This window comes from Cupressus sempervirens, chromosome 4 (assembly GCF_028749045.1).
Source record: "Cupressus sempervirens isolate cs-2001-9-10 chromosome 4, ASM2874904v1, whole genome shotgun sequence".
In the NCBI taxonomy this organism is placed as follows: Eukaryota; Viridiplantae; Streptophyta; class Pinopsida; order Cupressales; family Cupressaceae; genus Cupressus; species Cupressus sempervirens.
The window spans coordinates 53,484,328-53,510,595 of NC_143121.1; the positions used below are offsets into that span (position 1 = coordinate 53,484,328).

The following is a 26,268-nucleotide window of genomic DNA, read 5'->3' on the forward strand; positions in this document are numbered from 1 at the left end:
TTGACTTAGAGATAATCCTTATATGGTTATTGGTTAATTATCAGCTAGAAAAACCTTCATATATCTACTTGTATATATATATGTATGTATGTATGTATATGTTTTATATTACTGCTAATATTTTCTAATTGATGAGTAATTTATAAATTACCATAGAGACATGTCTCTTCTATGCATATTTATATTACATTCAATCTGCATTTGGAACACACAAAAATATGGTAGTGTTATTATATTTGCAGAGATCTTTTCTTCAACAAGGTTTTAGAGCTAATCCTGGAAAGAAGATCTCAATAAAGAAATTATAAAATACCAGAATTTAAGAAATAGAAAAGAGAAAGCGATGATTTAAGAAGCAAGCAGAAAGAAAGACAACCTTGACATACTCGATAGTCATGATCAGAGTTGTAGTTACAAATGATGCAATTTAGCACAGATGACAGCATAGATATATAATTATATGAGAAGGTCACTCATTATTGAGGAAATGATATGCCATACCATAAACAAAAAAGAAAAAGTTTCAAAGATCATAGGGTAAAAACAGATGGTGGCCTTGAAGAATAACGTGTACAATAATCTCACCTTTCAACTTATAGCAGTGAGAAACATATACATAAATAAAATTTAAATTCATTCATGGAAACAATCTCCATCAGAGATTCGTCGATAAATGAAGATGTTATTTGGGAAAATGCCCATATGATTATAGTTGATCATTGTATTTCCTAAAATAAGAGGAAGAGATAGACTACTCAGCGGATTGTCTGGACTTCCATTCAACTGTTGTGACATTGGAACAAACAATTATGCTTTGTACTAACTATGCAGCGATCACCTATTGTGGTGTTTTTTTTCCTTCATCGAGTGAAAACTTAATGGAAGTTGTCAACTCCAATGGATCGAGGAAGTTTGCAGAAAGAGAATTCAGAAATAGCTGAATAATATCGCCTTCTAGGTTCTATAAAACAAGAAGAGGTTGTAAAGGCCTTTTGTAGCCTTGTGTATCAGTTTTGTGGGTTGTACTGTAGAAATTGATGCATATCGAATCCTTCTAGACATACATAAGATGAAGAAGAAGACCACCAATGAGAATAAGGTATGATTGCCATCAATATCTTCTTGTATATTTCTACTTCTTGAAACGATGCCAGACAAAAATGAATACCACATAATTGTGTGAACAACTTGCGGTACAAAGATGTTAGCATGAATGCTGATGATATTCCTATGGGGGAGTATTTTGGCTTTGCTGGAGCATTGGAAAGACAGTTAGCGTGACTATGTGTTCCATTCATTTGTCATTGATGTCAACATACTGAGAAGATTGGTAGAGTAGTAGACAGTGTTTGAGGTCGTACAGAGGACAAGCACAATTGAGGACATGTTCTACAGTGTGTTCTAATTCAGTAGTCAAGTGTGCATGCAAAAAGTCGAAGACTGGTGAGAGTTATTTGAGATTTATAGAAGACAGTTTGTAGACAGAGTACTTGAGAAGTCGTTTCTGATGTTTGGATTATATCTCTTAACAAGGATATAATCTGGATGAGTGCAGTTAGACAGAGGAAGAAAATATCTTGGATGGTGTCAGCAAGTGCGTGAAGTCCAAGGTCGCACATATGAGAAGTTGTAAATATTGTGAGCCGACAGTGTTATGTAATTATGAAAAAGATGTAATATGTTGTGTTATCTTAATGAGGTCCTATTGTAATTAATTGGAAAAGCATCAAGGTTGACTCAATGAATTATTTTGAAGACTTGGTATAAAGTAAAGATATTTAGCTTGTGATGAAGTATGTATTGTGTGAAAGAAGCAAGTGAATGCGATAAGTAAGAAGGATTGGTAAATGCGAGTAAGCGATCAAAGGGATCATTGTGATGTGAGTTTGTAGATCTGGTATTGAGATCTGACAAGTGTTTGGTGCAGAATAGACATAGTAAGAGGACAACGCAAGTGTTGAATTGCTGAGATTAGTTGCATTTCTATTATTTTGAGAGGAATAATACAAAGACCAATTAGACATTGAGTTCGATGGTCTTGCCCTTGAAGTTGTTTGGACAATGGTTCCTTCTCCCTTCTACAACTCCTAGCAGAGTTAGAATCTCCTCATAGGGATTCAAAGCCTTCTAATAGGGATTGATATGTACTGAATGTATTTCATTGACTCCTAACAAGGTCCATCCTCTTACAAGGAACTTACATATTAGTACATCTTTTAGGGGTACCATCCCCATCGGGGTTTTCCTTCCAATCAACAGTTTCCCTAGTTAACATATCTGGTGTTATTGTGTATGTGTATCTTCTTATGATTGCTGTTTATGTTGATCAAATGTTTGAAGTTTAGTAAGGTTGATACAAATAATTTTGATCTGATCACTAATTCACCCCCCCACCCCTTAGTTATCTTGGTGGACTTTACCTTCTAACAAAAGATTCTCATATGGAGTTAACGGAAGAAAATTACAATGCTCATGAGTAGAGTACAAATTACAAAAAGGACATTAAAGTTTGAATGTCATATGTGTCTTCTAAATCAAGTCAATATAGATAGACATATGGGAATCGTGGATTCCATTTTGTATCGACTCTCACTAGGGTTGGTTACATTGTTAATTTTCGCCAAGGAAATGAAGAATGTTGTCAAAAATTGTAACGACATATCATTCTATTGACGTTTTGATTCATATAGCCTAGCATATCATTCTGTATTTTTTGAATCACATTTTACATTACAAAAATCACTTGGCCCGTATGCGGTTAAACTGCATGATGGATAATAAAATTGCATGCTCTTGTAATGTCTCCATCATAAAATAAATAATTAATCAAACCTTTGCTTATGGGCCGATTGATTTAGTATATCTTGGACACAATTTTATTTAATTGTTTGTGTAGGTTTAGCTGTCAGCTATCTTTGTAAAACTTTGGGAAGTACCTCCGAAGGGTATTTAAGCACGACATGTAGGTAGTAGTTGGTATGTGATTTGGTGTATTTCTTTGTACTGCGAATTCCTGTTGGAGTTCAATATTGTTCGCCATTTCGGAAGTGAAAGATCTTCCCTACTTGAATCTCTGATTTCGGTGGGATTTAACTCTCACCCTATTCCGTCATTATTGTTTGGCTCGAATTTGGGAAATCAGAGTGCTATCATTATTTGAAACTATAATATAGACTTGGTTCCAAATTGATGTTTTGTGCATATTCAATCTTTATTGTGTATCTTACTTGGGAGACCGATAGTTATTAAAATCTCTGCAACCATTTGTACATGTTTTGCTCACTCTCCTTGCCTCTACTGTACACCTCCGTACACTTCTTGTTGCACTTTGTACAATTGCCTCCTGCACTGTACGACAATCCTACCCAACTGTACAACCCTCCCCATTACATTGTACAGCCTTCCCTTCCTAACTGTACGACTTCCCATGCTTGCACTGTACGTACATCCAGAGTACTGTACAAACATCCAAAGTAACGTACTGCTCCACAACTTTGCACCGTACGACATTTGAAGCAATCTCCCACCCATCGTATGGGCATCTGCTGCGTTGACGGTAAAATTGAAGCGAAGTAAGACAAGAACATTACACTAGTATTTGAGACAAAGATCCTGCCGGCCTGTGGACAATGAATGAAAGTTTATAGCTGGAAGAGAAGGAGGTCCCACTCAATTGATAGAATGATAGATCAAGAACCCATTCCTGTGGAAGTCATGGCACTATTGAGGGATCTTTTGAGGAATCGGGCAGAGATCAATAACACTCAATGACTTACAGAAGAAACTCTCCTGAAATTGGTAGACAATAAGATACTTGGGGAACAAAATGGTCACACTTCTGACTTAGTTTTGGGAAAGGCCAATCCTCATTTGGCACCCTCTCGAACTTCCATGCTGACCTTCCCTACACAGACAAAGGTACCACATGGAGGAAGGCAACCAACCCTTGAGGAAATTAAAAAACAGTTGAAAGAAGACTGGAAGAATGCAAACTTGGAAGAGGATTTATCCTACAAATATTGTGCAGAATTGAGAATGTGATATTCTGGAGTCGGAAATCGAGGATATTTTAATGACGATCTTGGAAGAAAGCTAAGCAAGGTAAATCTGTCATCATTTGATGGATCTTGATCCATATTTTGCCCAAGCATGGGTAATGAAGGCCGATACTTACTTCCGGCTTAATCCAATGCTAGAAGAAGAAGCAATTAAATTTGCAGCACTCCATTTGGAGGGAATGGTGCATGAAAGGTGACATCATGACACTATCACGTTGGGGCATGACTAAGTAAATACTTATGCTGAAATCATTTGAAGATTGAGAACATAATTTCAAAGAGTTGGCACAATTGAGGCAAACTGGATTGGTTGACCAAAAGAATCATATAATTTCAGAAACTCTGTTTTGGTTACGAACATTCTAAAAGGAGAAGGATAGTGCTCTTCATGGACGGACAAACAAAACCACTGAGGGGTTGGGTAAAAGGTTTCAATCCTGCCACCCTTTCGGAAACTATAAAAAAAGCGCAAAGCATGGCATCATCCTCTCGAGGTTACTCCCACTCCAAGCTGCCAACATTTCTGAGGGTCAAAGATATCAAACCTTTGCCGAAGAAGCCTTCATTGGACGAAGCTACTAGACAAGAGCTCCAAAGGAAGAAATTATGTTTCAATTGTAAGTAACCGTGAGAACTTGGGCACAGATGCCCCGGTAAAGGGAAAATACAACATCAAACTCGTGTTGGATGATGAGGATGATTAGGAGAATCTATCCACAGAGGACTGTTACCCCCACAAGACTCCAAAATGGTTAATCTGAACTGTATTGAGAGAATCGCCGCATTGGTACAACATGGAGGAACCATCGGCTTGACTTAGAGCCCATGATGTATGGTATTCCGAGTACAGGGAATCCTTCAAGGACAAAGGGTCATTGTGATGCTCGATAGAGGAGCCACTTTAAAGTTCATTAACTCATCTTTGGTGAAATGAAGAGGTTTACCTACAGAGACACATGTAGGATTCCAGGTTAAGGTCATTGGAGGAACATTTTTACCGTGCATGCACCATGTTCCCCAACTAAGTGTCACCATGGCTAATCATACTGTGACGAAGGATTTCTTTATAGCGGACCTGGATAATATGTAGGTTATTTTGGGTATACAGTGGATGGAGACACTAGACAGATACACACGAAGTTTCAAGCGGATGGACTTCACTTTTGTTGTTGATGTAAGGAAGGTTGTTCTCCATGGGATGGCCAATGCGGGATCGAAGGAAGTTTTGGCATAGTGGATGGAGGTCATTTTTTGGCGTGATGACATTGCATGGGCTACACATTGTTTTATTTCGACAGAACCAATAAAAGGACAACAGGCACCCCACCGAGATGATGATCTTCATAATATCTTGAGTACCCATGATAAAGTTTTTATAGACACCCCTCTTGGCATACCTCCCCATTGTGGTTTGGAGCATACCATCGTGTTGGAAGTTGGTGCCAAACCAGTTATCACTACGCCATATCGCTATCCCAAAAAAATAAAAAATGAAATTGAGAAGACAATTCTAGTGCTATACGAGAAAGGATGGATCCATCCCAGCTCTAGCCCTTTTGGATCATTTGTAGTATTGGTAAAAAAAGATGGGACAATGCACATGTGTGTGGACTACCATGCATTGAATAAGAAGACAATAATAAATAGATACCCTATTTCCAGGATCGATGACTTGTTTGAGCTGCATGGTGTGGTTTATTTTTTCTAAAATAGTTCTTCGTTCTAGATACCATCAAATCCGCATTAGGAAGAAGACATGGAGAAGACGTTCATTGTCACTTGAGTTCTTGGTCATGCTGTACAGATTAACGAATGCATCGGCAACTTTTCAATCTTGCACGAATCGCATCTTCAACAAACCATTGCATAAGTACTTGCGGTATTTTTTGATGACATCCTTATTTACAACAAAACTTTGGAAGAATTCTTGAGACATTTGGATGAAGTCTTAGGGATCATGAAGGCTTAGTCTTTGTTTGCCAAGCCATACAAGTGTGAAGTCGGGATGATCGAAATTTCGTACCTAGGGCATGTTGTTAGTAAATATGGAGTGCAGGTCCACTAGGAGAAGGTTCAAGCTATCTTGGATTCGCCCCCACCAAAATCACTCTTTGAGTTGCGATGGTTCTTGGGACCGTGCAGTTATTGTCAGAGGTTTGTAATTCGTTTCTCTTAGCTTAGCACACCATTGACAGATCTGACTAAGAAAGGTTCCTTCCAATGGAATGAAAGAGCGCAATACACTTTTGATAAGTTAAAATAAGCATTGAGTACTTTTCCGGTTCTCTTCTTACCTGATTTTACTCAAACATTCATTATAGAGTGTGAGCATTCGGAGAAGGCATTGACGCGGTATTAATGCAAGATAGACACCTATAGCCTATGAAAGTCGAAAGTTTACACAAGCGGAGCATTTGTATTCCATTTATGACAGAGATGTTGGCCATCATACATGCACTGACCAAATCTCGACAATATCTAGTAGGTGCCAAGTTTTTTTGTACGTACCAATCATAATAGTTTTAGATATTTTTTGGAGCAACGGGATTAGAATGAAAGGCAACAAAAATGGTTAAGTAAGATTTAGGCTTTTGATTTTGACATTGATTAAGTGAAGGGAAAGAACAATGTGGTTACAGATGCCTTTCAAGAAAACTTGCCATCTGCCTCCTGTCTCAGATTTCAGCTGGCTGGAAAGCACTCACTGGTGTAATATTCCAAAAATACATTTGCATGTAAGCTAATGGACGACGACACTTAGGATGACCGATACTAGGTGGTGGTAGACATCATTTACTATAAGGATCGGATATACTTAGTACCAGAATCCAAACTAAAGCAAAGAATCTTGAAGGAAATAAATGCTGCACCCTTGGTCGGACACCCGAGTTTTCTCAAAACCCATAGACAGCTTTGGGAGAGGTTTTCATGAAAGGGACTTAAAGGAGATGTATTACAGTATGTACGAGAATGTGCAGTTTATTAGTAAAACAAATTTGAACACACTTTACCGTCCGGGTCATTGCAACCCTTGCCTATACCAAAACAAAAGTGGGAAAGTATCTCTATGAATTGCATCACTGGACTTCCTAAGGTAAACGAAAAGGATTGTATCGTTGTGGTGGTTGATAGACTGACAAAGTATGCACACTTCTTCGTCATCTTCTTAGATTTCCAGGGCGCATAGGTAGCCGACTTATTTTTCAGAGAAGTTATTCATTTGCATGGGTTACCTCGAAACTTTGTCTTTTGAGTTAATATTTCCTTTGGGTTCAAAAAGGCTTAAAGGACTACAAGAGTCGAAAAGGGGCCCACTTTCTCGTTCCTTTCCTTTACAATTGCCTTTGGCGGAAAACGGACTTCATGGGTCAAAAGCCCGCCAAGGAGAAGTCAGTTTTGAGTTTTTCGCCTAAGATGATTATGAGCGCTATGATGAATCTTGAATGTCTCCCAAGGTAGAATATGGTAGTGAAAATAGGGATTTTCCATAAGATAGCTCATTATCTTCTTACATCGATCCATGAGCCTTATTTGTTGCTCTTTGTGGGAAATCGCCTTCATGGGTAGAAAACCCGCCGAGGAGAAGGCAATGCTCATTTTTCCACAAGCTTCCTTCTTTCATCGAAAACATGATAAGCCGCGAACAAGCCTAGCTTTGTGAATAACTTTTGCATGTTGTAAGAATCCCCATCAATTAGCCACTAAGCTACCCGTAAACTCACAACATCAAGGAAAACCACCTAGTCATAAAATGTGAGAGAAGGGAAAGATGAAAAATCCGATGGAGACTCTTTTCACCTAAGAGGAATTAAAAGTAGACCTAGACAAACTTAGGCTTAACCTAGACACAAAATTTTCCACTTTTGCGAAATGGTTACAGGGTGAAAAGTCGGGCAATAGTTGGCTTTGACTGGGGACTTGGGCAGACTATACTCGAGTAAGGAATTCAAAATCTCTGGTTTCGCAAGAATAAAAGGTGGCAACACAACAAAACTAAAATAGGGAAAAATAGGGAAGCAAAGGCAAGAAAGGAAAACTAACTAGGAAAACACAGAAAAGAACTAAACGTAACTATAATACAATATAGGGGTTACTTGTTCTCAGTTCGAAATTTGATAAAGCTTCAGATCTTGACCATTAAAGGTCAGAGGTAGCACTTCACCATCTTGATAAGCCAATTTGAAAGAATTATTCTCGAACGCCTGATGAATTATGAATGGACCTTTCCACAAGGTATCAAAGTTTTTATGCATACCCTTTTGAGCACTTCACTTATCCCAGAGTAACACATTGTCTCCTACCATGAATTTCCGTGGTCTTGCCTTCTTATCAAACAGATTCTTTACTTGCATCTGGTTTTGTGTGATGTGATCTACAATTTCTTCTCTTTCCTCTTCAAGCTTGCTTAAGTACAAAATCCTCTTTTCTAAACCATCTTTATAGATATCATCTTCAATCACTGTTCTAAGTTTGTTCGTAGCCAATTCCAAAGGTAATGGGGGATTAGCCTTAGTTCCATAGACTAATTTGAAAGGAGATATGCCAATTGCCCTCGTAGGTGTTACTTTATCTGCCCACAGTGCCTCATGAATTTTCTTGTGCCAAGTCTTTTGATTATCTAACACCAATTTCTTGACAATATTTATCAAATTCTTGTTACTGGACTCAGCTTGACCGTTGCCTTGTGGGAAGTAATCAGACGAATGACTGACTGTGATTCCATGCTCAAAGCAAAAATTGGTAATCTCAATTGAAGAGAAATAGGCTGTGTTGTCCATCACTAATTTGATGGGAACACCAAACCTAATTAGTATGTTTTCCTTAATGAATTCGCATACTACTTCAGAAGTAGTTTTCTTAGTTGCTTTGGCTTCCACCCACTTAGTGAAGTAATTAATCGCAGTTATCACATACTGGTGACCGACACTGGATGTTGGATTAATCGGACCAATGAAATCAAGACCCCATTGTTGAAAAGGTCCCTCGATGATGACAAGTCTTAAGGGTAGAGCGGCTAATTGAGGATGCCCTACAAACATCTTACATTTTTCACATTTTGCCACCTAGGAATAGGCATCCTTGAATATTCCGGGCTAGTAATAGCACTGTCTTAACTTTTCTTGCTGTTGTTTGTCTACACATTTGAGGAAAGTGCCATCTATGGCTTTTTTAAACAATTTGCCATCCCAAATTACATACTTAGCTGCTTTGAATTTAAGATCCCTCCTTTGTCTTGCAGTTAGGCCCTCTGGACATTCTCCATATGTTAGCAGATAAGTAATATTTTCAAACCATGGATCATGAAGACCTACAGCCAAAACTAGTTGTTTTTCTCCCAATTCTTCTGATTCTTCAGCGATCTTGTTTTCCGCAATCACCTTGCACAAGGCATTACCCCTTACTAGCTTGGTAGGTTTAATTTCTATACCATACTCTTGTGTCTTTGCTATCCATGTTCCTTTGACATTACACCCTATATCTTGCTGTGTTAACACACTTATTATTGCTACATCCGGGACATAAATGACAGAATGTGAATGCAAGATGTAAAATCAATTTTTTTTAAGTGCTTTGACTATTGAAAAAGCATGTTTCTCAATTTGTGAGAGTTTAAATTCATGATTTTTCAGGGGTATGCTCATGAAAGCTATTGGGGCTTGTATCCCTTTATTATTATCTTGCATAAGTATTGCCGATAAAGTGTGTTCAGAAGCGTAATAGTAGATGATGAAATATTGCTTATAATTCAAGTGACATAATACTAGAGCATTAGCAATAGCAGTTTTTATATTCTAAACGGCCAATTTTCCCGCCTCATTCCATTTGAAATTTAAATTTCCCTTCATCATGTCCACAATACACTTTGTGGTTTCTGCAAAATTTGGTACAAACCTTCTGAGGAAATTCACCTGCCCGAAGAATGATTTAACTCCTATTTTATTTGATGGCAAGCTCAATCTTCGAATGGCTTCAACTCATTCAGGATCAATTCTAATACCTTCTTGAGAAACTATTTGGCCAAGGAGCTTTCCGTTTGTCACACAAAAGACAAATTTTTTGGGATTAAGTGAGATTCCATGTTCTCGACACCTTTGCAATACTTTCCTCAAATCCTCTATGTGATCTTTTCTCTTTTTCGAAAACACGGTGAGATCATCCAAGTATATAACTATAATCTGGTCCTTTAGATCAGCAAATGTTTTACTCATACACCTTTGAAATGTAGCGTCTGCATTAATGAGTCCAAAGGGCATTCTATGATATGCAAACATACCCTATGGGGTGGTGAATGCTATTTTATGCTGATCCTTTTCTTCCACTTTAACTTGATTGTAACTTGAGAATCCATCAAGCATGGACATCATTTCGGCTCCAGCCACTGTTTGTAGTAAGTAATCCATATTGGGGAGAGCAAAATTATCCTTCAGTGATGCTTGGTTCAAATTTCGGAAATCAACACAGATCCTTATTTCTCCGTTTTTCATTCTGACTGGTACTATATTAGCTATCTAGGTGGAGTGATGGATGGGATAGATGATTTTTGCCTTCAACATCTTGTCGACTTCACGAAATATAGCATCCGCTACCTTAGGATTGTAATTCCTCTGTTTCTGTCGAAAAGGGACTGCATTAGATTTAAGGGGAATCTGATGTTTTATCTTCCCACCTCGATAGCTTTTCAAATCTTCATAACTACAGGAAAAAACATCTCGATATTCTATGAAGAGTTGTTTTGTAGCTTCTTTCTCTTCAGGTGAACAACATTTCCCAATATTAATCATTTTGGGATCATGAGTATCTCCAGTATTCACCCCTTCATACCCGCCGGTAGTAGGACCTTTTTCTATTCTTTTTGGTTTTATGTAGGGATCATGTCTATTAAACAATTTTTCCAAAGACAAAGTATAGGGGAATGATATTACCTTGCAATCGAACTTCATCATTTTGATTTTGTTTCCTCTCGACATCAAAGTTTTCATGATTATCATCATTGAATTCATGTTCAGAATTGGATTTGTCATTTTCTGGGAACAATTGCAAACTCTTGTCGTCTTCAAAGACTTGCCATGATTCTATATTATCTGTAATAGAGGCTTGATAAACAATTTCAATCTGGTATTTCTTATCCTTGAATTCCGGATGGGGTAGTAGTAGAGAAGCAGAAACTGCTAAGGAATCAGCTTTGGTGTTCATCTCCCTTGGCACTGCTTCAATAGAAAAAGCATCTAGGCCTTCTATTTCATCCCAAACTCTGTTTCTATAATTCTTCAGCTTGTGATTCTTCACGGAGTATTGCCCTTTAATCTGTCTTACAATGAGCTCTGCATCACCTCGAGCTTTCAGGGTCTTTATTCCTCTTTCTTTTGCAGCCACTATCCCTAGAAGCAGGGCTTCGTACTCTGCAGTGTTATTTGTGTTCCCAAACTCTAGTTTGAAGGCTATGGGTTCGGGTTCTCTTTCAGGGGGTATTAACACTATACCTGCACCAGATCCTGACAAGGAACAACTTCCACCAAACTCCAATGTCCATATAGATGATGACTCTTGTTCTTCACTTAAGGCTCTCTTTTTTGAACCTTCAGTTTCTTGCTCATTTAGAATGTCTTCAGTAAATAACATGTAATTGCCGAACTCCAACTCTTAGTAGAGGATCTGAGCTTTAGGGTCATCTAATTTTAAGACAGTAAATTTTGCCTTTTCTTCAGGTTCTAATTTAACCTTCTTATTCCCTATGGGTATGACTGCTCGGGACCAGTCTAGTTTTATTTCTTCTCCTAGGTCTCGGCAAAAACTCCTACTTAAGAGAAGCCCATAGCTTGCTGGAATATTTGCCACTAGAATGGTCAATAAGAGTTTCTTTTCTGGATGAGAAGCTAAGGCTACTTGGGCATCTTTAATTTGTCCGAGCAAAGGAACCTGTTTAGCATCCATAGACTAACATCTTCCATGCACCTTAGTGAGGTTGAGACCCAAGGACTTAGCTACAGAACAAGGCATAACGTTGCCTGATGCACGTGAATCTATTATGCAATTGCTTAGTTTGCATCCATTTATATACAGTGAAATATAGAACATGTCGGGTTTTTGCTCGGGAGAGGTTGCTAGAACAGTAGAATCCTCTTGATTAAACAAGTTTGATGTCAAAGTTTCATCCCGCTCTTCCATGGTCACATTGTGATTTAAATCTATAGCATTCCCTTTACAATGATCTACCAACCTTTTCAACTCAGAGGGATGAGACTTCAAATAATCTATGGAGGAAATTTGGATTTTTGATTCTTCACAGAATTGAATGAAATCAAAGGGCATTTTTTCCTTACCTATCTGAGATGCGGATACTCCTTGATCAACATGAACATTACTTGCTGAAGGATTGGGATCATTCTTGTGAGCATTTGGAGGATTGATTCTTTTTCCTTTGACCTCGAGTCAATACTATGTATGAAGTTCCATCAATAGTTGCATAGCATTCGCCCTTCGATTCAAAATCTGACTCATATTCCAAAAATAAATTTCCAGAGTCGCCATTTGAGTACGAATCTGATTTTGAACAAGGAGTTGTAGTATTCAACTTGTTGGTGGATAATAACTGCATCATATGAGCAATTTCCGAACAACTTTCACTATCATTATCCGTTGTCAAATGAAAGACACACATATTTCCTTTCTTTGGTGCTGCTTCAATTGGCAACCTGGGTTGTGAGCCTGTGAGCTGGGAAAATTTTCCATCATTGTTCCTTCCTGGCAAATTTTGATAATTCCGCTGGTAGGAATTATTGAATCCGAGTAATTGCCTTTTTACTGCTACCAACTCATTTGACAATTTCTGAATCATTTCATCAGATGATGTGATGTTCCTGGAACTTCCTTTAGTTTGAAGTTCTTGCTTCCATTTTCTCACGGAAATCAAGTCATCTTCAAATTCAATCGCCTTCTTTTGTGCATTTGCTAAATCTGTGGGATGTGCCCTTCTCAAGTCATAATTGATATCTGGGGGCATCGCACTTATGAAGAAGGTTTTCAGATTACCGGTTGTGGGCCTGTTAGCAGCTGGAATTCTACTAATAATCTTATTGAAATTAGCAACGAAATCCCTCATACTCATGGTGAGTTGCTTTTTAATAGATGTCAACCGTGTTAACAAGACATGTTCATCTTCCACAGTCTTAAATCTTGTCTCAAAGGCCATTCTCATTGTATCCCAATTAGTGATCGAGCCATTATCCAGATGATAGAACCAGTCTGCCGCACTTTCTGTCAAAGTTTCCACAAGTAATCTTACGGCAACATCCTCATGTCCAACTCCTAAGATGTGAGTAGCTGCAAAGAAGGCCTTAATGTGTTCATCTGTAGTAACCCTCCCATCACCTGAAAATTTAGGGAAATTCTTCCTTGAACCGACTAGAAGTGGATGATAAGCTGTTAGTGCTAATGGTCTTGTTGCTGCAGCCCATGGAGCAGCCATAATTGTTTTGGCAAGGTATGGCGGGAAATTGACAACTGGGGGAGCAATGATTTCGTGCAGGGCCAATCCATGGCACGTAGTATGTGAAGCACTTTGATTCCTAACAGGGGAAGGCGGTCTACTTCAGCCTTTCTTTTCACCTTTCCGTTTCAGAATGTCTAGGATGGGAAAACGAAGCTCTATAAGTTTATCAAAAATAGGGTCTTGCCCACCCTGTTCCTTGGTACTTTTGAGGAACCTTGTTTGTTCTAGGGTGCTAGGTTAGTTTTGTCTTTGAGCTTCACGTCTCAATTGTCTTTCTGCTCTTCGGATGCCCCTCCTTTGAACAACTCTTTTTAAAGCTTCGGCTCTTCTTTCTTCCTCTTCCAATACTTGGCTAGTGTTCTTGTAATGTTCAGAGTTCCTCCTATGTCTCCAAACAAATGTATTAAGGGATGAAACTATGTCTTCTTGGTCATCTTGAAAACCAATGTTAGGTTGGAGCACTTGAAAAATGTTCTCATGAGGTAGTACCATTTTTCCTGATGATATAGGCTTATTAGTCAAGCGACTATTCATATCTCGAGCAGAGTCGCCAAAAATTTGTTGGTAAACAGATTTGTTCTTTTTTTGATTATGACTCTTGAATGCCCAAATTATGAACAATATCTGATTACAAGCAGTTGAAAAGCCACTTCTAGATAGATTGGCTTTTCTCTGAATTAATAGGTACAACTCCCTATGGTGGATTTGCAATGAATTGTGTTTTATTCCTAAAACTAATATGGGGGTGTGTTCTTGACCCGATAATAGAAGAGGTAAAACCAAGCCAAACCTAAACAGGATCCAACTCAGGCAGAAAAAGATTTCTGAAGAATTGATTAAGTTTATGAACCCACACATCTTATGAATTCACAAAGCTTAATAGCATAACAACTAATACTGAACTGAATTAATTAGGATCTTAACTACAAAGAAGAAGTTAACTAAAGTGAAAAACGTTTAAGAGATTCCTCTTTGAACATGCAATGACACTACTTATCACATTTGTTCGCTGCCTTGAAATAGGGGAATGAAACTCCGTTCTTTCCTTGCTTCAATCTAGACAAAAGAGAAAACATATAACTACAACTAACAAAAATGGAACAAAAAATAGTTGATACAAAATACCATTCAATTGACTCTGCAACATCAAGTACTTCACACTAAAAATTTGCCGACCTTTTATTGATCTTTCAATTTCATACATATAGGATTTTGAGATGACCATTACAATAGAAGTTCAATTGGTTCATCTCCTCAAAGAATGACAAATGGCAAGAAACCAATTTGTCGTATTGCAAAAATTACATAAGAAAGTGAAAAGGGGGCAGAATGTGAATCACTTCATCTTCTTCCCCTTTTCTACTTTTGTTCTATAAGCCTTAGCGGCAACTATGATTGGGATTAGCTCTTCATGCCTAGGCACGTGTATGTTGGTGTATCTTAAGAGCCACTTGGAATGTTCCCTGGCCAACTCCTTCACAGCATTCAATTGATTTGGCAATTCCTCCGTGGCCACATGTATGCATCTGCTGAGTTTCTGGAGTTCCACAACTTTGTTTTGATTATTGGAAGATACATTAGTCAGACTATCTAAAAATTTGAAGAAATTCTCCTTCATGACGTTTATCCCAACGAGTGCTTTCCCCTCGCCACTAGCCTGTGAATCTGTATGTAGTCCCCTCATGAGTTCAAATCCTCTGTCTTGGGTCTTCTTCACTTTATCCTCTGTTTCCTTAAGTCCTTTTTCTGCTAATAAGATCATTTCTGACTTGAATTGCATGCTCTGAAGCCATTCGAACAGAGGTTTGTCTCCTTTTGGCAAGATTTTTGCTTCAACGGCTTCCTTTGCCTTCATTTGAATGATCCTCTGTAGAAGAGAGATACAATTGTCACTGTTCGCTCTTTCTCCAGCTAGAGTACTGCTATTTGCTAAGATGTTATCCTTCTCTGTTTCTAATCTTAAGATAACATTGCCAATTTGTTCTATAATAGCGACTCGCTCTAATTTGAGCTTCCCAATCTAGTCTTTACCAATTTGGGCAAAGTACTTATCTTCCTGAAGTTGAGAGATAAGGGCTTGAACTTCGGCAGCAGTAGGATTTCTTGTTATTAATACTCCAAAGATAGTTGCAAATGGAATGACCAATTGTCTGATGAATCTGTTCAACTCTTCTATCTCAATCTTCATCCTAGCTTTTGACAACTTCAGGTTTTTCAATTGTCCCTCAATTACTTCATTGATTGACTTCCACAAGCCAACCTTGGTGTCATGTCCGGCCCCTCCAAGGTCCACCGAGTGCAGAGTAAAATCATCAGTAGTCATATCTTCAATTCTTCCTTATTTGTTGGGCTTGGCTATCTCCATTGTTAAGTGCCGTGTTTCTGGATCTTGCCCAAGTATAGACAAAGTTTTCTGCTTCTTTACCTTGGTTAATTCAGATCCAGAATGAACTGCAAGGGATATGGTATCCTTGGCGGGGGCGCTTTCATCTTTCCTTTTTCTCTCTCTCCAGAGTATCCTCTAACCAGGAATCAGTGCCTATCACCTTGGAGGTCGTCCCAAGTGAATCTATGCTAAACATCTTCTTCTTGACTGGAGTGATTGTCATCGTAGTTGAAGAGAAGGGATTCTTTGGAGCCTGAGAAATGAGCTTGGAAGAGCTCTGGCCTATCTCCACCTCTGAGGTTCTATTCGTTGCTTCATCAGATTTAGTAGAGTCACTGCTACTGCTCTTTCCATCTCCCAAATCTACTATCTGTATTGGGGAGCCACTTGGTTGCAGAAGTGTAGCACTTATTGGCAGAACTGGGCTATGATGAGGAAAGGGGATTGGTGTGACATGAGGAGAGGGAACTGGTATAATATGAGGAGAGGGAATTGAGGAACAACACTATCCTTTGGCTCCTCTGTCTTCTTCTCCTTAGCATTAGTTTGGGTTCCAATAATTGGGAGGGAGCCATCATGACACGTCTTAGCTATGGGAATGCTTTTGTCTAGAGGTTGGTCACTTCCGCCTGAAGGTTGAACCGGTCCTTGAGTGATAGCTAGTGTTACACTTAATGCAATCAGATTTCCACAATCCATGATTTATAATGTTGATTTTCTGGAATAGATTGTGTAGAGATTTTTCATCAACGTTTCGAATCACACTACGTGATCCATCATCAGGAAGAGAGAGCAAGAGATGTCAAATTATGTAAGAAGCAGATTTGGCATAGGGTCACAATTTAAGGAGACCAAGAAGAGAGGGACTGCACACTCCCCAACGCAAGTCAAAAGAAGTCAAAATAAAAGATAAAAACACACAAAAACAAGCATGGGGGAGACAAAACCACCCCAGACATAAAGAGAAAGCACCACGAGAGACCATTATAAATGATTTGATGCGTACATGTTTAGAGGGTGTTTTAGAAAGTCTACCCATTAGTAATAAAAAGTAATAACAAATAATGCGGGGGAATAACCAAATAAATACAAAAAATAATAAAAAGATAAAATAAAAGAAATTTTTTTTAAAACAATAGAACAAACACCTCTCAAACTATATGCTTATGTAAGTATGTAAGCGGATAATATAAACAAGCGTCCAAATATCAAAGAGCTCCCCTCCTAAATTAGAAATTGAATGAAAATATATAAATATCCATATATACTTACGAATAGGCGGGCAATAAATATAAAAACAAGCAAAACAAAAACAAACAAGTGGCACCAAGAAACATATATATATATATATATATATATATATTAATGTATATATATTAATGTATATATACAAATGTATATGTCTATATATATATATATATACATAAATATATATATATATATGTATATATATATGTATATATGTATGTATCTATATATATAAATATATATATATATATACTATGCTCCACGGAGTTTCCGGGACGGGGACGTTTTAGGGGACGGGAACGTGTTTCCGGTACGGGTACGGGTCGAAGCCAAAATTTAGGGGACGGGACCTCAGGGGACGGCTATAAAATATAGGGAATTTTAAATTTTTTATATATGGAGAATTAGACTTCTTTAGAGATATATTTCTGATATGCATACCATAACAATGATAAATCATAACATTGATAAACCATTCACCATAGAATACATGGAAATTGAAAACTATTAAGATTAGAATCAAAATGAGAATATGATATGATGATATATCCGAATATCGCATACAATTAGCAAAAATGCCCAAAGGCTCCAAGTATCAATCTATCATCATCATGCATGAAATGAAAATCAAAATGACACAATGAAAGTAAATACTAGAAGTGTAAATGAGATGTCCAACTCCATAATAATCAAAAGCAATAATGTATCTGAGTATCTGAAAAGCAGAAAGCCAAATATATGGCTGTCCTCTAGGAATCTAAATCTCTATCTAAATCAAGATCATCATCAATCTCATCCTCTGAATCACTGGCAGGGGTAGGCAGAGGGTCCTCATCCAATGGAACTCCAAGCAGCCCTGGGGGTGTGTTATCCTCATCAATCTGCAATGCATCCTCAGGATTAACATCCCAACGTAGTGCTGGAGTCTGTCGATACTCAAGACTCTGTCGCTCCTGTAGTCGCAATACACTATGAACAGCCACAAGCTTCTCTGATCGTCTAGAGGTAAGGTTGTTCCTCTTGACCGATTGAATGAAGCTATATGTAGACCAATTCCTCTCTGCAGCAGAGGAACTCGCAACCTGTGAGAGAAGACGGGTGGCAAGGGCTTTCAGCTCAGGTGCATCTCTACCATGCCATGTCCACCATCCAATCGGGTCCTTTTGAGCTAATGTAGCTCTATCAGTCCTCGCCTCTGGTCTACCAAATGTTGGACCACGAAGATTGGCAAAGTCAAGCCATTGCCCTCGAATTTTTGCAGCATCCTCTGCACTATACATTTTTGAAAGGGCCTTGAAGAAGCCGTCCTTCACCTATATTGAACAAACAAAAATTAAGAAGTGAGAACTTAGAGTTTATAAACTTTACAAATAAAATAAAATATTTAAAAATGTATTATAAAATCAGAATTCTTTAATAAATTAAACTCACCTCCTCATCATTAGATGGAAGCACTCTCCCAGGCCTTGGTGCATACCATTTTGGATTGACTGCATAGGCTGCCATATGAAGTGGGTTGTTCATAGTGTTCCACCTTTTCATTACAATGGGCTTAAGATGCTCCTCGTAGAACTCCAAAGTAGGTTCCTTATCTTTAACAGCTTGCTTGATCTGCCCAAGCATGCTATCAAAAGTCTCATAAATCTCTCCAAGGCTAGGAGAGTCAGTATCAGCATATCTAATGACCTGCACAATAGGGTCAATGAAGGAGCAAATGTATCTGCAAATGAAAGAAAATTGCAAGTGAGAAACATAATATGTTAAAAAAATCAGCAAGTGCTTAAATCAATTTTTTTTTTTTATTAAATCAGCAATAATAACAATTATGATATCCACCAATTCTTAAGTTTCTTACCTCATTGTGGTCCACCAATGTTCATCTAGGATTCTTCGTTTGACAAGTCTTCCATCTGGGGTGCTTGATTCATGCCATCTATTCCACTCTGCATTGACCACCATGGATTGTAAGGCCTCTTGGACCTCAAGCATCCTCTCCAACAAAATGAAGTAGCTAGCATATCGAGTCTCCACAGGCTTGAGGAATTCTTTTTTGGAAAATGTCCTAAATAATGCAAGAGATGTGTGATGATTGCAAATAAACATTTGCACGTCTCTAGCCTCAAACACCATAGTCTTTATCCAATCAATTTTCCCAAAGTCCTTCAAGGTGTTATTCAATGCATGTACACAACATGGGGTCCAAAAAATGTGTCTATAGGTGCTCTCTATTATCAATCCAGCTGATTTACACACACGGGCTGAATCAGTGACTACTTGCACAACATTTGAAGTCCCTACCTCTTCTATAGCATCCTTCAAAATCTGAAATTGGAAGGATGCATCCTTCTTTTTTCCCGAACAATCAATGGCTCTAAGAAAATAGGCCCCTGCTGTACTAGTGACAATAAGATTGATGAGTGGCCGATGTTTGATATCGGTCCAACCATCCATGATAATAGAACATCCATCACTCATCCATGTTTGCCTCATATCCTCCATCAAAATGTTTACTTTTGAGTACTCTTTGTCAAGGATAGTGGTGCGTAATTTAGTCTCTCCTGGTGGTACAAATGAGGGACCAGCAGCATAAATATCTTTGCACATTTGTTTATAGAATGAGGAACGAGAAACATGGTATGGTATGCCATGAGCAACAAGAAATCTGCCAATGGACTCTTCAGCTCTATCTTTTGCTTGTATGTTAAATAAATCAGCCACATTGGTATCTCTCTTAGTCTTGGCCTTTCCCTTCCCTTTACTAACAGTGCTAGTGGGAGTCAATGAGGGTGTGGGTGTGCTACTCATAGGACCCCCGGATTTCAATAACTCCCCCTCCACATACAACCTATTGGCCTCAAGTTTTTCTTCCTCCGTAATTTTTTTGCAACCTTTCACCCCTTGCCCACCTATCCATAAAAGATGGCAATACACTCTTGTGTAGCTCCCAAAATAATGCTTCTTACATAAATGACACTCCCATTCCCTACTACCCCCCGAATTTTTCTTCTTATTCTTGTCTACTTTTGTGGCAAATTGTAGGAGAGGTTTCTTAGGGTTGAATGGGCCTTTGGCATATTGTTTTAAGGCTTTGGAAGGGCACTCAAATGGATTAGGCATAGGGACATCTACATTAGGCTCATCAATGGCTGCCCTAGGTCTTTTTCTTGGTCTTTGTAATTGTGACACTTGAGTTTCTTGCATGGCAACTTCCATGCTATCACTACTTCCCTCACTCTCACTGCTGCTCATGTTTTTGCCTTTGGATTTTACAATGATTTATAGTATACTGCTGCAAGTTATAGAAAAAAAAAATATTTCAATGTTCCATTAACATGCCCTCTTTATGTCATTGAAAAAAATGAAAAATGACAACAAACAACAATGAAGTTTGAATCAAACAAAAAGAAAATAAAAAACATACCTAGAATGAAGTAGAAATGAAGGCAAAACTTTCTCTTCCACCTCCAAAACACACTCCTCTTTTGTTGTTGTTGAATGTTCAATGTTTTCCTCTTCCTCTTCCCAACTTGCAAACAACTCCAAATGAGCAATGAGCTCCAACTTTAACTATTTAAGAAGACACATTAGGGTTAACAACTTAACATCCATGTGGGCCCTAGGCGGAATAGAAAAGATTAAATTTTTTTTAAAAAAAACCATTTTTTTTAACTTTTTAACTCACCCATGGCCGGCTGGAAAATAGGGGACGGCGTGGGCAAAAGGGTACGGGCGAGGGACGGGAACGCCGTCCCCGGTACGGAAATCCGTACCCAAGTTTCCTACGAAATTTTTTTTTGCGTTTCGGGGACCGTCCCCTTTCCCCTCAAAAAGGGACGTCGCAGGGTACGTCCAAAATCCGTACCCGCGTCCCCGTTTCGTACCCGGTACGGGTACTAGGGTACAGAGGCAGGGGACGCGTCCCCGTGGAGCATAGTATATATATGTATGTGTCTATATATATATATATATATATATATATATATATATATGTATGTATATATATAATGTGCACACAACACGACAAGAAGAAAACCAACGCAAAAATAAATGAAAAAATAATAAACAACCCCCATACCCAACCCACGCCAGGAACTGGATACAAAAGATACCACAAAGCAAGAGAATGCAAAACAAATATATAAATGAAACAAACCAGCGCAAAAGTAACAAGGGAATCAACCCCACACGAAGGGACGAAAACTAGAAATGCCAGGAGATAATGCGGAGGAGAGATGAAGAAACACCAAAGACACAAAAGAAGAAGTGGCCAACCTGGGGTAACGTGCAAGGCACCCGAGGAGAGGAGAGGGGGAGAGAGGACAAGAACCGAGGAGAGAGGAGCAGCAAAGCAAGACGGACGGAGAGAGAAAGAGCTGCACCAACGCAATGAGGGTGTTACTCCGCATAAGTCACCAAAGGATGCCACGAGGGGTTGAGAAGCCATCCATCATCACGATTGACGTTGATGGGGTGGTTAATAATTTCAACTGCTTCTTTAAGCTTCCTCTTAAAATAGTTGTCCTCGTGGGAAATGATTTGCGTGTCCTCCAAACATATGTGATGCTTGGTCAGGGAGGAGTGTTCAGCAAGCGCCGATTTGTAAACCCTATCGTGTCTAATGTCAGCCACATGCTCCTTGATACGGGTGTGGAATGAGCGGCCTGTTTCGCCAATATAGGGTGTACCACAAGAGCAGACCACTTTGTAAACCCCTGAGTTGGCAAACGAATCTATGGGGTCTTTGATTGGTGGGACACGATTCTTGAGCTTGAAGAGGGGCTTGAAAGCAACATGCAACCCATTTTTGGACAGGATCTTGGCAATCTTATGGGAAATGCCTTCCACGAAAGGGAGGGAGGCAAACAGAGAACGAGGGGGGGGAAGAGAAGGGGGCGAGGAGGCAAAGTGGAGGGACCTAGCTTGGTTTAGGGCCCTAGAAATTTGCCTGGTAGAATAACCATTCAGTCGAAAGACTTGGCGAAGGTGGTTGAGCTCAAGGTTTAGATGATCAACGTCACAAATCCTATAGGCTCTTAGGGCCAGGGTCTTGAGAGTGCTAGTTTTATGGCTAGGATGGTGGTGGGAGGACGGATGAATGTATAGGTCGGTATGGGTGGCCTTTCTAAACACACGACGGCCGAGGGAGCCATTCGATTTCTTGATGAGCAAAACATCAAGGAAAGGCAATTGGTTGTTAGACTCTATTCTTTGGTGAAAGAAATGCAGGGGGTCAAATTGTTGATGTGCTGGTGGAATTCTTCTAACTTGTCCAGCCCATGAGGCCAACAAATGTTAGTATCATCTACATATCTTTTCCACCATTTAGGTTGAAGAGGAAAGGAACGAAGGGCCACCTCTTCAAAATGCTCCATATACAGGTTGGCGATGACAGGGGAGAGAGGGGAGCCCATGGCCACACCATCAACTTGCTCGTAGACGACCCCTTGAAAGGAGAAAAAGGTTGACCTGAGGCAAAGCTCGACCAGACTGGCAATCTCCGCATTGGTCTTGCGCTTCACGATTTCAATGGAATCGGGGATAGGGACCTTCGTGAAGAGAGAGACCACGTCAAAGCTTACCAGGACATCATTGGCATCAAGTCGAGTATCCTTGACAAATTGCACAAAGTGAGAGGAGTCTTTAACAAAGGAATCAGAATTGCCTATCAGAGGAGAGATTAGCTTGGCCAAATGAGCAGCCAAGGGATACGTGGGGGAACCTATAGTGTCAACTATAGGTCTAAGTGGGATGCCCCCCTTGTGGATTTTTGGGACCCCATAGATACGAGGAGTAACTTCCTTGGAGGGAACCAACTTTTTCTTGATGTCATCATCAAAAGAAGAGGCCAAGACACGCCCTTTGACTTTTTTTAAGATTTTACCACAAGGGTTACGCGATAAGGTTTTATAGCTAGTTGAGTCGGAGAGGAGGTCTAGCATCTTGGAGACGTAGTCTTGTTTGTTCATAATGACCGTAGCATTGCCCTTGTCAGCTTTGATGATTGCTAGGTCATTATGGCGCAACAAGCTTTTGAAAGCAAGAAGCTCAACCTTGGGGATGTTGCCCCTCGGTGGTTTGGCCCGCCTGAGGGCGACTGCACAATCTTGTCTGATAATGTCAGCAACATTATTGGGGAGAGAGCGGATGGCATTCTCAATCTCAATGAGGAAATCAACCCGAGGTATGCTGCGAGGTGCCATCGCAAAATTGAGGCCTCGCTTCAAAAAGTTGAAAGAGTGGGGGTCGAGAGTGGCGTCAGATAAATTGACGACTAATTTGCTCTCCCAGTTGGACACCGAATAAGAGGATATCGGAGCGTCAAGACGACGGGAGGGGGGACAAGGCTCAAGAGAAGAAAGAGGAACCAGCGGTGAAGATCCCAAAGAGGGAGAATGCGAGGTGGGAGGAGCACCCCCGTTCCTCTCCTTCGTAATCCTACTCCGTGGGGAAGTGGGGCCCAAAGGAGAGGCAAGGGTGCGGGAGGGAATGGAAGGAAGACCATTACTCCCATCGTACAGAGCTACATAAGGCAACGGCGGAGAAGGGGTGACGGGATGACAAAAAGTGCGGGTCACATCATCTAAAGACAAGCGGGGAGGAGCAGAGCTTGGAGGGGCTCGAGGAGCAGTGATCATAGGTGAAACAGCAGGGGCGGCATTAATGAAACAAGACAAGGGAGAAGAAGACGTACCTGGCGCGTCAAAAGAATGCCCGTTGGAAGAAACTGGCCGATGAGGACCTGACGCCTGCGGGGGAGAGCCGAGCTGAACCACGTCCAAAGGGAGTGTTACACTTGCTGTAGCACTCTGGGAGGAAGAGGGAGTTGTAGTTTCTGGAGAAGCTTGAGTGGCTGTGCCCTTACTCCGGCTTCTTTTGGTTGTCCATTCGACCCATTTCCCAGTTCTTTTGATGATTCAGGCCATCATAGCGTCTAAATCTTCCTTAGCATCCTCACATGGCTCCGAACTGATAGGATTGTTTCTTAACTTAGTCAGATATGTATTACTATACATATATTGCCCATCATCCTCCGATCCTTCAACATTAAGATTGATATTATATGTTTTTATTTGCTCCACTGTGAGCTTGACGAAAGCACGATCTCGACTTTCAAATTCATCTTTACAATCTGCCCAATAGTCTTCAACAGTGGTAATGTGTTTGGTCACACTCCCAATTTGCAACACATCTCTAGCATATCCATTCTGATCAATCATAGGTCTTAAGACCTCATACATCTCCAATTTGTATTTCATCTTGAACACTTTGAGCATATTCTTTGCATCAGATGGAGACTCGCAATTGTAAGCTCCTACTTTCATAGGGAACTCATATCCCTTCTTCTTCAAGCTTCCGCTTAGCACATTCACTTGGACCGCCTGCCTCACGATCTCTATCAGCACGATCATGTCGCTCGTATACCTGGGAAACCTTAAGGGGCATCCATCAAAAGCTGCAAGACGCAAATATGAGAAAGATGAGAATTGGATAAAATAGCTTCCAAACTGACTAATAGCCACCATTGCCTCCGGATTGAATCTCCTCTCCGGGCATCCTTGGAGTTCCTTGCAAATTCTCACTGTGAATGCGTCATTAACTTTGACATACTTTGCATAACAATTTTGCAATTGCAAACATGGATAGAAATCATAACACTTCACATCATCAGGGAAGTTTTCTATTCTTGGAAGGCCTGGCCATAACTGTAGAGATGCTAGCATGTAAATCAGAAAGGAAGACATATAGAAAGTGTTGTGGAACTTCGCGGCATTGAGAGCATTGGAAAGATTTTCACTTACCTCATGAGCCCAATCTATATATTGCGTATCTAAACAAATAACTTGTACCAAAAAGAAATACTGTTCAACAAAATTTAGAGCTTCTACCTCACCTTTTAGTTTGTGCAGGAGAACTAGAATATCTACAATCTTAGGTTTGAGATTAGTACCAAACAGAGTTTTGGGGATCTTACTCTTGGCTCTCCGCGGCTTTTGAAACCAAGATTGCATAATTTCCTTTCTCCACATCATCTTCTTTGCAGAGAACTCAAAGACTGCTCCTCCTACTGTCAAGTTCGAAAACTCCTCCCGTTCTAGAACTCGGAGGTAATTCACCACAGTTTACCTATCAATGGAGATTAATACTGTATGATTAGGTAACACAATTTGTTTGGTATCCGGATTGTAGTGATTTATGCATTCATAAATCAATTCTAGAGCTTGGACTGCCATCAGGAAACTAGCTGCCTCTACTAGTCCACTTCCTTGGAGCTTCTTAGTTATGGGATGAATTGGCTCTGACTTCAGCCTCCTTTGGAAATCTTGCATATCATAAAAACGGAATGAAGTATCTGTGAAATTTTGCAATGTGGACAATAAGAAATTAACCTGGATAATCCATAGGTCTATGGGTGCAGATCGTGCCTTACTCTGCTTGCTATATACTCCATTGAGAAATAACATTTTGTAATTATTTATACTAACCCTATGGGTGCCGACGATCTGGGTGTAATAGCTTTTAGTTTTGTGTCTTAACTAACTTTAGTTAGAACAGACTAATAATTGTTATGTAGTCGCCGACTTAGGGTAAACTAATTAATAGTTAAATGCTGAGGGTTATGTCCCTTAAGGGACATACCCTCTGAAATGGATATATAGGCAGGCTGTGAAGAGAGTATGGAGAAAAACAGCACACCTACAGTGTGATCTCCAAGTCTTCATAGCCTCATGGGTTATCTGCAATATTTTAGTACTCCAGTTTGTACATATACCAGGATCTAAAGTTATCTCATCTGCATATTAAAACCTGAATATCAGTTTTATTGCCAAGGTTATTCCTGTGCCTATCTAATCTTTGCATTTGAAGTCTGATCCTATTATTAGAATCTGTAGATCTTTACATGGTATCAGAGCCCTGTTATTAGATCTAGGGCTTTGTAGATTTTCAATTATCAAACTTGTTTATATCCAGTAGTTATCCTTCATTTCCAATGACATATACAATTAGGCCTGAGGACAGATTCGATGGAAGGAACATTTTGAATCATGGAAATTCAGAATCTTGATGATTCTCAAAGAAAATAATGT

The 26,268-nt window shown here is 39.5% G+C and overlaps 2 protein-coding genes across 2 annotated transcripts in view; one reads left to right on the forward strand and one right to left on the reverse strand.

Annotated features, from left to right (window-relative positions):
- The window catches only part of FLU (Tetratricopeptide repeat (TPR)-like superfamily protein), a 112,920-nt gene that overhangs the window by 50,377 nt on the left and 36,275 nt on the right, over positions 1-26,268 (forward strand). The window lies entirely within an intron of this gene.
- Positions 17,837-21,114, reverse strand: LOC149559898 (uncharacterized). Its single transcript, XM_089824356.1, has 4 exons — positions 20,604-21,114; positions 19,038-20,471; positions 18,614-18,902; positions 17,837-18,495 (listed from the first exon to the last, which is right to left on the reverse strand). The coding sequence occupies exons 2-4, from the start codon at positions 20,429-20,431 to the stop codon at positions 17,932-17,934; spliced, it is 2,247 nt and encodes a 748-aa protein (XP_089680482.1). The 5' UTR covers positions 20,432-20,471; positions 20,604-21,114; the 3' UTR covers positions 17,837-17,931.

Bases quoted from the DNA above. Each gene is read 5' to 3' on its own strand.
- LOC149559898 (XM_089824356.1), bottom strand. From the start codon at position 20,431: ATGAGCAGCAGTGAGAGTGAGGGAAGTAGTGATAGCATGGAAGTTGCC. The intron at 18,903-19,037 runs GTAAGAAACTTA...TTTCATTTGCAG, and splicing joins CATTGGTGGACCACAATGAG to ATACATTTGCTCCTTCATTG. The intron at 18,496-18,613 runs GTGAGTTTAATT...TGTTCAATATAG, and splicing joins TTCCATCTAATGATGAGGAG to GTGAAGGACGGCTTCTTCAA.